The 12,041-nt window shown below is 36.8% G+C and overlaps 1 protein-coding gene across 2 annotated transcripts; it reads right to left on the bottom strand.

The window, feature by feature from the left end:
• Positions 1–969: 969 nt before the first annotated feature.
• On the bottom strand, positions 970–5,285 carry LOC133877846 (uncharacterized). 2 transcript variants are annotated; one of them, XM_062316276.1, is made up of 8 exons: positions 4,874–5,284; positions 4,687–4,792; positions 4,422–4,514; positions 4,139–4,334; positions 3,542–3,720; positions 3,069–3,316; positions 2,550–2,719; positions 970–1,393 (listed from the first exon to the last, which is right to left on the bottom strand). In XM_062316276.1, the coding sequence occupies exons 1-8, from the start codon at positions 5,226–5,228 to the stop codon at positions 1,235–1,237; spliced, it is 1,506 nt and encodes a 501-aa protein (XP_062172260.1). In that variant the 5' UTR covers positions 5,229–5,284; the 3' UTR covers positions 970–1,234. The 2 variants fall into 2 exon arrangements, with proteins under 2 accessions (XP_062172260.1, XP_062172261.1); XM_062316277.1 differs by lacking the exon at positions 970–1,393 and having other exon boundaries at positions 2,554–2,699; positions 4,874–5,285.
• Between the last annotated feature and the right edge of the window lie 6,756 nt (positions 5,286–12,041).

The following is a 12,041-nucleotide window of genomic DNA, read 5'->3' as shown; positions in this document are numbered from 1 at the left end:
ATAATGATTTTGTTAGCATCGATATTTAATAGAAAAATAACTCTTAACAAGAAAATAATGATTTGTAAATGCTAGTGATTTGTTATCTGAAACAAACTTAAGAACAAAAAAATGTTCAGGTATTACAGCTTCTACTACAAATTCTTTACAAATTGACGTGACAATCCATATGGTACTACCACATTAATCTCAATAAAATTTAATTATTTATTGGTCAATGTAAGTACCATATGGCCTGCAACGTTAAAATATCCTCCCTGGACATATAAAAACATCACTTCCCATGTCAACAAACATTAGAGATGGATAATTCAGTTTGCCTTGCATTGTGATTCAATAGCAGGACATCTATTGAATAGGGACGGTTAAGATTAGAACCCACTCTTTCTTTAGTACAAATTCACTTAATGCTTGAAGATGTTCTAACCGTCCATAATCAATAACAGGAGATATCCTGTTATTGAATATCCGGAGACAAACCAATCTCTATGTAATTAAGGTACGAGAAAAGACCCGACACTTGCCCTCTCTGTTCCCTGCCCAAATTACATGCTATTTCAACTCCACAACTTTCACCAACAAAGTACTAAAAAATGGTTGTGTTTTACCCTTTTTGAGTTGGACAAGTTTAGAGAGGATTAATTCCATCCTTCAATAACTGCTCGAAGTTGGAATTTGAAATAGCACACAATCCTAAAAAATTATAATCTTGCGTTGTTGGAGGCCATATGGATCTGGATTCCTAGCAATTTTCTGTCTGAATTACTAGCAATTTGGACAACAAATGTGAGAGAATTCTTAACAGAACATGGGGGTTGTCCAAGACTTGCTTGAGCAAGTGGACCCCATAAAAGCTCTTTCATTTGCTGCATTAATTACTAGCAATCCAGACAATAAAATGGTTGGAAATCTCTATCCCTTGATCTTCGCTAGGTGCTTCTGTAACGCTCCTGCTCTGAGGGTTAAGCCTAATTCAACTAAGTTTCATCTCAAATATTCAGGAACAGCTACACAAATCTTGTCACTAATGTTGCTGCGTCTGAGACTAATTTACATGCAAAAAATCATCTACAAAAACAAAGCGATCACGCTTTACAATGATAAGACTATAGAACTTGATTTTAACTCTAGCATTCAGTGCACGAACACAATCCAACCGAGGAGAATGGCACAAACCAATGGGCACTTGGAAAAGCTCTTAGCCCCCGTGAAAAGAGGTACACAATGTAGCTTATCATGTGAAAGGATAGAAGTTTGAAAATAGTAGACTACCAAGAAGGATGTAGGCTGCAGAGTATGCCCAAATCAGATATGCCCATTTCTTCCGATACACCATCAAATGAGAGGCAAACCAATAAAGGGGAGGGCTGGCAGACAAAAAGCGTGTAGCCACCTGCCAAGAATCAATCATGAGTAAAAAGTGATGCATGATGATGTTGGGATATTTAAACCACCTTCAGATAACAGCAATGGCACTTGAAAACAGCTACAAGCAAATTGTTTTAAGCAAAATTTACATTAATTGAAAATAACCAGCAAGTGAGCTGCAATTTTTTTTCAAAAGGTCTATACAACAGGATCAGTATAATGGAAGAATATAACACAGGACAGATCTTGTGAAGCTTCTTTCAGAAGACACCAATTGAAAGATTATAGTTCTAAGACGAGCATTACAAACCCTCTCTGAATGGAGGCTCATAGTTTCAAGATTATTTGGAAGAACTTCATGCTTGATAGAAACAAATAAATAATTAAATAAACAAAAATACATATGTATATTATTGTGTGTTCGTGTTATCTTTGAGAAAAAAAAGTGGGGTGCTCAATTTCAGTGAAATTGGTTTTATTACTGATCCAGAAAAAAATAAAAAAAATAAAAAAATTGATAAGTAAGCAGAGAAGTTTATAAAAAGCATAAAGGCACCCCTAAGCATACGTGAAGTATACAAAAATGACACCAAAATAGGAAAAAAGAGGGAAGAAAAGAAAAACACCCGCAAAACCCAAAAATAGGAGGAAACCCAAACATCCTAACAAAACCGGCCTACAAAACCCAGAGACTAATACATCACAAAAGAGGCCCTCTCGCCTTGCCCCGGCTAGAACCAAAACCCTTAGCATCATAATTAATCATGCACAAAACCCAGGAAAGAAAAAAAATTGTGCTGAATTTCATTGAAGTGGGGTGTTTTTTCTTCTTTCCTTTCTGTTATTGGGATAGGTTGAGTATAAATCCATCCAAGGAAATGCACACCTCTCGTCAGCCACTCAACATCTAACCTCATATAGTGGCTTAACTTTTAGGAGCGTCTAAAAATTTTAATGACAGCATGTAGCTTTAAATCCCAGAAATTTAGTCCTACTTCCAGACTTATGAAAAAATTTGGACATAAGCCCCACAGGCCTTCACCTGATTATCAGCAGGCATACCCTTTACATTCACAAAACTAAATTGATCCAACAAACAAAAGCAACCAATGCTAACAAAATTTCATAAAGCTGAATTTGCAAGCTATATCGATTTAAGTTACTAGATAAATGAGTCTAACCTGCACATGCATGACAAAAAATGCTGTTGCAACCATAAATCCTAAGTGCAGAATAAGCGGGAGAACAGAGACAGATAAGTATCCCAGCTTCACTAACGGATCATTTTCTGGCAAGAGAGCAACAGGATCCCCCCTAGCCATATGCTTCCTCTGTCGAAGATTGTGATATTCTGTTACAAGCAATCATTGGTTGGAAATTGTGTTTACACGTTATAATGAAAATGGAGTATAACACCTCCCAAGAAGATGGTTAGCTCCTGTGCATGATTGCACATGCTCAGGCAGATGCACGAAACTACAGGCCACAGCATCGGCGAAAGATATTAAGATGAGTCACAACTAAAAATGAAATCTGGCACTCCATAAAAAGAGGCCAAAAGAAATGTCTAAAAACAGGTCCAACTGATTATCTAGCCAGGACTTCAACTATTCACAATTTGATGTATTATATCTTCCCTACAATGGATGGTTAAGTCACCCGGTTTCAAAAAGAAATTTCTAATTCGGTGAGAGTAATACCTTGCATCTTAGAAGAAGATTCCTCTGGAATACGAGCAATATTTGATCTTGGAACTAACTCCAGAGAGAAAAGCAAAGCTGAAGAATTCTTTTCCTCAATAGAAGCTCGAAATCCCAGTGAGAAAAAGATTTCAGGCCTTGACTTTGCATAATAGACAATTGAACAAAGTGCCAAAGACAATATAGGGGAGGCGAGCAAAAAATTCGGCAACTGTTTTAACTGAAAATATCTCAAGAAACCTACCCCCCTGGCATCAAAAGAAACCATCAAGTTCTGTACAACATTTAACATAAACGTGTTTCCTTTGTATTTTCTTAGCTTTTAAAAAACAAAATTTCACAAGGTATAAGAGGAAAAAAAAAAAAATTAAATACACATAAAGAGCTAAACACCAAGCCTTGAAGCCGCATATAAAACAATAAGGAGATTAACAAGGTGGAAAGCCACCATCACGAGTTAAAAATGAACATACCAATAATGGCTTTGAATATAATTGTACAGTAGAGGTACTCTTGCTTTGCACCAGGGCCTCATTTCATCTGAGGACCGTCCTAGACAGATGTTGTAGTATCCATATGCTTGAAAAGCAATAAATGGAGTGAAAATACATATGCAACGCAAAGCTCCAGCAATAAGGACCTGTATTGCCAACTGGCATAGAAATAAGAGTTACTAAAATCAGCAACTTGCCCCTATGCATCAATGAAAAACTGAATGTAGCTTTGCAGACAATACATGTTACCTACTTACCAAACATCAAAACAATAACCTTTGATAGACTGATTTCTAGGTCTAACATGGAGAATATTTTTGGCTGACAAGAACGACTGTCTCTATTTGAGCTAGAGCTCAATGGGTCTATCCAGGTGAACGAAAAAATAGCACCCAGTTCAAATTAGTGTTCTTTAGGTATTTGGAGGTAGGTGAAAGTAAAACCTTCACCCTATCCATATGCATATTTCAAGACTAGAACAGTCGAACATGCAAACTTGTTCGATTGAAACAAGATACTTTCCATGGAAACAAACAATAGCCTCGATTGTAAACAGGAAAAAAGGCTTTCACTCACATAAGCACGCTTTTTGATGAACACAGCATCATAAGCCCGATGCAATGTCTGGAAACAGAAATAACCAGCATTAAGCACTCCATTAGACCTCGCACAACCAGAGAGAGCAAACCAAAGAACAGCAACACTATTTCCACCAGTTACTAAGTGGTATAACCCTCCAACCGAAAACAGGGCATACAAACTCTCCGTATATCTGTCATAACAAGGACAGCAACAATGTCTTATTTTTTATTAAATTTTTGTAGATACCAATTTGAATCGAAAGAAGCTGGAACATTACATTGATGAATAAAATATCGAAGCCGGATTGAAGCAAAACAAAATCGAAGCACGCAATGCGGCTTCAGGATCCTTCAAAATAATAACTGAAAGCCTGTTAGTGACAAGGGCAAGAACAACAGCAACCAATCAGGGGGAAAAACAATATCGAAAATTTGAAAGATACCATGAATGTAGTAAAATATCCAGAGGCACGGCACTGAAAATAGAGGAAAAATCAGAAACCCAAAAAAAAAAATCCCAAAAAACAAGTAAATTAAACTCACTTGTAAAAATAAATCGCCGCCAATACAAAGGCAATGTTATTGATCACGTAGCCGGACAGCCCCAGCACCGCTCTGTATCCGATTAACGGCACCAACGGCGCAAAAACTGAAATTAGCAACAACAACAAAGAAATTCAAAATAAATTAAAATCATGGATATGAAATGACGAAAATGACCATCCCGGACCTGTGCGAGAGAGGAAGGAAATGGCGAGGGGGAGGAGGGGGAGGAAGGCGTAGGACTGCTCGTACTCGTAGCCGCACTGGGCGATGCGTAGGAAGTAGACGGAGTCCCAGACGACACCATTTTCAATGGCGGAGGCGAGCGAGGGAAAGAGAATGGGTGGGTTGAGGTCCTGGCTGCGGTGGTGGGTGAGGCATGTAGGGTTGAGAGGAGCGGAGGTGTCGTAAGGGGAGAGGAGGGTGCGCCAGATGAGGGTCAGGGCTACGAGGAGGAGCCTGGAGAGAATTGCCGATCTGAGGACCAGCATCGTGTGTGGCTTTGAAAGAAATGCGGTGGTCGTGGTGGCGCTGCTCGTCATGTCACGGCGGAGTAAACAGCTCTGCGATTCAATTTCTCCCTCTTTTACTTAAAAAATAAAATTAAAAAAAAATAAAAATAAAAAAAAAAATAATAAAAAAAAAATCTACCTCTTTTTGGTGCGGTGTGAGTTTTTTCAAAAATGGGCCTTGAATTGGGAGACTCCAGACTCGTCTTATCTTGGGCCTAGATTGAAGGGCCTTGAAAAGTAAGAGGTTAGGGCCAATAGGCATCTCTATAAATTTAAACAGTAAATATGATAGAGTTATTATGAGTCTATATGCTCGAGTTCGGAGGCAGTCTGGCAGGCAGCCTAAAATCTGTTCGGGTAGATGGGCTTCATAGTGACTCTCTCACATTTATTGTTTGAATTACTAGTAATCCAAATAACAAAATTGTTGAATGATTCTATATATATGTGTCAAAACCCAATAAGAAGAGCAACAAATATATAATTAATAGAGGATGTATGTGAGAATCATGTGCTTTAATTATAAATGTGAATTTAATAGACTATGTTTGAAGAATTGTCTTTGCTCATTTTGGAATAAAATTTTGTCCTTTTTTTTATTAAATTTATTGAAGAATTTGTTAACAAGTATATTTTTGTGTTTGAACTTATTCATTTATGAAAAACATAGCCTGATTGGATTGGCTTGGCTTGTTTGTTAGATAAATAAACATAAATAAGTTTGTTTATGGAACCAAACTTGAATTTTTATGAACAGTTTAACCTATTTATGATCCTAATAAAATATGTATTGATAATGAATTTTTAAAGAAGTCATTCATGAATCATTTTAGCTTTATTTGAGTACCAAATCAATGTTTACTGCACACCAATTTTGTCAAGGCCATGATTCATATTTCATGGGTAATAGTTTATTTGGCAGTAATTCATCATTATTGTAATATTCTTGGGGTTCTTGGTGTTAATATACAAGTTTAATCTTCACAACCCCTGGAAGCTAATCTATGCTTCAGTTAACTTGATCCACTTAATGCTCTCAAGTCTTCAAGTTTTTAACACCCCAAAATATATACATATATATCTTGATGTTTTTATAAATGTATTTCTTCATTTCATAAGTACACAAAGGACATTACTATTTTCATCATACAGCCCTAAATGAACAAAATAGTGCTTGAGTGAAAACTCTGTATTTTCTATATGATTTACAACAGGTAAAGGGTCCTACATATACACAAGTTCCTTGCATTATAATCCTACAGATTGTGTTAAAGTATTTTAAAATTAATATGTATATATATTTATTTTGTGTCTTGGGAATGTTTTAAAAGGAATTTGTTAAAGATCATTAAATGAAGATAGTCTCACATGGAAAAAAGATAAATTTCAGTTGACATTTATAAAGTCCAACGCACTTTAAGCATTTAAAGTAATGTTTGGGTGTATACTCTTACATATATACTCTAGTATGATGCGTGCGTGTGACAATGGGCTGTATAGGGCGCTAGTGGCGCTTTGATGGCACACTTAGCACGAAGCATCGGAGCTTAGAGCGATCTAATCATGACAGTGATTATTAAAAGAGATATCAAAATTTCTTTTGTCTTCGGTTCTTCTTCTGATACTTTTTGAATTTAAAATTAAAAAGTCTCTATTTGTCTCTTGATATAATAGAAAAATCTAAAAATATTCGGGTTTAATTTTCGTTTGTGCAAAACTCAATTAAACAAACAGAGGATTTGGGGCTCTATTGTATCTTGGATAAATATTTGCTATAATCCTTTGCATACCTTTCTGGTGGAGGCAAATAATTTCTTAAAAAAAATGACGTTGTAACGCGTCTTATGAGCATTTCGTTTTTCTCTTTTCGTTTTACTTTTTCTAACAGATTGTAGGTGTATTAACTACATATTACACATATCATTCCTTATGTAATATTGCTGATTTCCTTGTAGGATTGATTGCCTTGATTGTGGCTTGATTCCTGTGACCGTTGCCTTCTCTGCATATCTCCATGCTGTGCGTGCCTTTTGACAGCAGTTTCCCAAGTCTTCGTCGAGGAACTTGATCTGTGACGCCAAAGAATGAGATAGAGTTCAATCAAATTTCGTGTGAACGGGCATTCCAACTCCACTCATTTTATTCGAACAAGTGTTGGGAGAATTCAAACTTTACCTATTTGAACGCTCAAATGGTTCCAAATACCTATTCAAACAGGTGAGATCGAATAATCTTTCACGTGAAGCTGCCCACTATATAGTGCAATAGCCAGTCTGATTGCAAGACTTCCCAATCCTATTAAAACAGACAGGCTCCCAGTAGTACAACGTTCTATGTCTGCCACCAAGCCACTTTATTTGACTAAAGCAAAATATTGCGTAGTTTCTTTTTTGTTTACTCAATACAAAGAAAAGGGCTACAGCCTACAATTTAATACTCTATTATGGAGTGCATTTAAATAATGAAGTAAAAAGTGGTTTAGTTTTCTAAATTGAAGAAAAAAAATTAAGACAAGCTGTTGCTAGTGCTCTCACAATTTGAGAGAATTCGGCCAGATCATTATAAGAAACCACTTATGAGACTCACATAACCGAATAAGTAGTTGGATAACCCAATTTCTATTTGGTCAGGTAGGTTCCATAAGTGGTCTCTCACAATCATTCGTTCGAATTCTCTCAAATTTAAAAAAAATGCTAGGAATACTTAAAGTTTTACAAAGGGAAGCTTATAAACTGACATGGAGCCTCTCATCAGCTTAATATTAAAATAAGTTTAAACAACTTTTAATACATAAAGACCAAACTACCCTTCCATCCCCGAATGCTGGTGCTTCCAGGTTGCGATCGAAATGCGGCGTTCAAGAGATGTTATTGTGCCATGTAACACTGTTCCCGATCATCACCTTCTTCGTGATAAGGCTGGATCATGGTGGGTTTCGGTGTTTAGGATCATTGGCCGAATCTGGTATATAGGTTTCGAACGGGTTTCAGTGTTTGGGATCACTGGCCGGATCTGCTACTGGCCGGACATCGAAACCCACGCACCGGCAGGATCTCCCTTGCCGGCCGGATCTGCTACTACTTCTATCTCCGCTTAAATCCATCACATCGAAATGCATAGATATGCTACCGGACGGACAACAAAACTCACAAACCGGCCAAATCTGCTACCAACCAAATATGCTATTGGCAGGATCTCCTAACCGGTTGGATCTCCCTCTCCTTCTCAACCATCTCATGTTTTCTTGGTCGGCCATCAGAGGCCGGGAGTAGGAGTAGGTGAAGGGTATTTTTGTCTTTTTAAAACATGACATGTCAGATTGTAAGCTTTTCTTTGTAAAACTTTAAGTATCCCTAGTATTTCTCAATAATTTGAAAATATCCTACTCGATAGATTCTCAACTTGGAATCTTTTAACACCACTATATGACATTTGTTATTACCTTTTGCTAACTTGGTTTTCTTCATTTATGAGTCTCACAACTTCTCCCACCTACACTTGATTTAAGTGTCATAACTAGTACAATAGATCAGCTATTAGTAATGTCGAGTTGTCAACATTCTTAGAAGCTATCAAATTGCGTATGTTGCACGTTTGAGCGTAAATGTTGAAAAGGTGTTGTAAAATATGAGTAGTTAATATAGTATAGTTAAGCTTTTGTTTGCTTCTTGAAATATAAGTAGTTAAAATAGAACAAAATTATTATTTTTTAGCTAAAATAAAAAATAAATTTGTTAAATGAGATATAAATGCTCTTATATTATGGTCCTTGCCGGTGTTAATTTTCCTAACTACTCAGAAACTTGATGAGAAAAGACATGACCAAGGTCCCTAAAATTAAGGGCAAAAGTACATGACACAGACATTTACAATTCATACTCAATGTTGTTTTCGAAAATAAATATATGGCTGATTAGTTTTTAGGGATAAATACTCCATTGGTACCTGAGTTTTACGTGTTTTTAAATTTAGTACCTCAGTTTTGTTTTGCATCATAGGTGGTACCTGAATTAAGGGTAAAAACCCATTTGGTACCTCTGTTAGATTTTCCGTCCGAATTTTAACGGCTCGCCACGTGTCAACCGCTGAGATTGACACGTGGCACTACATAAAAAAAATTAAAAATTAAAAATTGAAATCTTTAGAAAATGATTAAAAATAATAAAATTTTAAAAAAGAAAATTAAAAAAAGAAAAAAGAAGAGGGGGCCACCCCCTTGGCCGGTCTGACCGGTCTGGGGTGGCCGAACCACCCCATAGGGGGTGGTTCGGCCACCCCACAGTTGAAAAAAAAAAAAAAAAATTTGAAGGGTTTAGGCCCTATGGGGTGGTTCGGCCACCCCCTAGGGCCAAAACCCATAAAAAAAAATTGAGGGTTTGCCCTTGGGGGTGACCGAACCACCCTCTAGGGCCATGGGGGGTGGTTCGGCCACCCCCATACAGGCCGGACTGGGGTGGCCGAACCACCCCCGTGGCCCATGGGGGTGGTTCGGCCACCCCAAGGGCAAACCCTCAATTTCTTTTTGGATGGGTTTTGGCCCTTGGGGGTGGCCGAACCACCCCCGTGGCCCTAGGGGGTGGTTCGGCCACCCCCGTGGGCCAAAACCCTTCAATTTTTTTTTATTTTTTTTTTTTCAACTGTGGGGTGGTTCGGCCACCCCAGACCGGCCAAGGGGGTGGCTGGGCCACCTCCTTGGCCAAAATGGGGGTGGCCGGCCACCCCCATGGTGGCCAAGGGGGGTGGCTCAGCCACCCCTCTTCTTTTTTCCCTTTTTAATTTTTTTTAAAATTTTATTATTTTTAATCATTTTCTAAAGATTTCAATTTTTAATTTTTAATTTTTTTTTATGTAGTGCCTCGTGTCAACCTCAGCGGTTGACACGTGGCGAGCCGTTAAAATTCGGACGGAAAATCTAACAGAGGTACCAAATGGGTTTTTACCCTTAATTCAGGTATCACCTATGATACAAAACAAAACTGAGGTACTAAATTTAAAAACACGTAAAACTCAGGTACCAATGGGGTATTTATCCCTAGTTTTTAATATGATGTGACTTATAAGTAGCTGTTATCTAAGGTTATTATATAGGAGAAATGCTTGATGTCTCACTCTCATCTCACTTATATCTTATCCTTTTCTATGTTGATCAATAATGTGAGAAATAATAGAGAGAGTGTAATGAGACCCTCAATATTATAATTGGTCCACGTAAACAATGGTAGAATAAAAATGAGATAGGAGAACTTTCAATCAAAGCAACTTACAAATTGCAAATTAAGTTTGTGGTTAATACTTTGTTTGTTTCGAAGTAAAATGATTTCTGTCGTAAAATATTTTCGGCGAAATCATTTATTAGAAAAAAATGATTTTCTTGAAAATATTTTTTGGTGTTTGGCTCGTACGAAAAAAATTACCAACAACGAGAAACGCAATCTGACAACTGCCGCAGAAATTTGGCAACGTCCGGTCGCCCTTGCCGAATTTCAGTGAGCCAGATTCTGGATGCTGCCAGATTTCTGCAATCGGATACCAAATTTCGGGATTTTCGGCGGTAGATTTAAGCTATCAACAAACTTCAATGCTTGGCGGTGGTAGATTGCTACAAACATGCGTGCAATGACGAAGAGTTCAAATCCGGAAATCATTTTCTAAAAATTAAATAAGTTTTCCTAAAAATGATTTTCGTTGACTATTATTTTCGCACCTACCAAATGCCAAAAAATGCCGAAATCATTTTCCTAAAAACATAAGAAGCGTTGGTTTCGTTTATTAATGTTTTTTGGAGTTTTTTTTTTTGTTTGTTTTTTTTTAAAAAAAAAATTATGATATCATGTAAAGGTGAAAACAATTTTTAGTGTTTTGTGTTTTATATTGTTTGTTAATGTTGTTGTGGGTATCCTGCTTAAAAAAAAAGAAAAGAAAATAAAAGTAGTACTAGTCTAAAGCTCTTCAAGATTTCTTTAATCTCGTCAAAGGGAATCGGATTCTCTCCGGTTCAAGCGAATTGAAGAGGAGCCGGCTCCTTATTTATAAGGAATAAAATTGTTATTTTACTTTTTTTTGAACAATTTTATCTCATATATATATATATATATATATATATATATATATATATATTATAAAATAATAATTAAGAAAAAAAAAAAAAAAAAAAAAGGAAGAAGAAGAAGAAGAAGAACCGGCTTGGCGGCTTCAATCGAGAGGATCCCAATACATGTCAAATGGAAAATTAATTTGAGGCTCTATCCCCATGGATCTTAGATCTCATTAGTGAAATGAAGAATGTTTTGTTCTGTTCTTGCTGTTCTTATTAAACAACAAAGGGAAGACAAATTGGGGCCAGAACACCACAATTAAGTATTAATCTATGGGCTGTCACGGATTCATCCAAATAATCACGGATGTACCCAAAATTGTTCACGGGTTGCCAAAACAAAATTAGCTGTTTCTTGTTTGGTAAAATTGAATCTCTTGTCCTCTTTGTTGCTCTAATTGAGAATGGTGCTCAAACCAAAGCATACATACATATAGGACAATTGAGTGCCCTTTTTATTAATCTAATCAGACAGCTCAACCTTCTAAAAAGTATTCAGATCTTAGCCATCCAGTGTACTTTTGGATCAAGATGGCCAAAATGGAGTATTTTTGAAGAGCAAAAGAACAAAAAACAGTTCAATGTTCAGCAGTTCTAACATGACATACTTACAAAAATCAGGTATATCTCTTTTAACTTTGTGTATGTTATGAACGATTTGGCTACTTCCCAATGGTTTAAATTGCAAGATTGTGAGAGAATACACTGATAATGATAAAGGCTAAGATTCGTTTTGCACTCTTCACCTG

Source organism: Alnus glutinosa, chromosome 9, assembly GCF_958979055.1.
Source record: "Alnus glutinosa chromosome 9, dhAlnGlut1.1, whole genome shotgun sequence".
NCBI lineage: Eukaryota > Viridiplantae > Streptophyta > Magnoliopsida > Fagales > Betulaceae > Alnus > Alnus glutinosa.
Note: the sequence above shows the minus strand (reverse complement) of the source record. Positions and strands in the feature narration are given on the sequence as shown.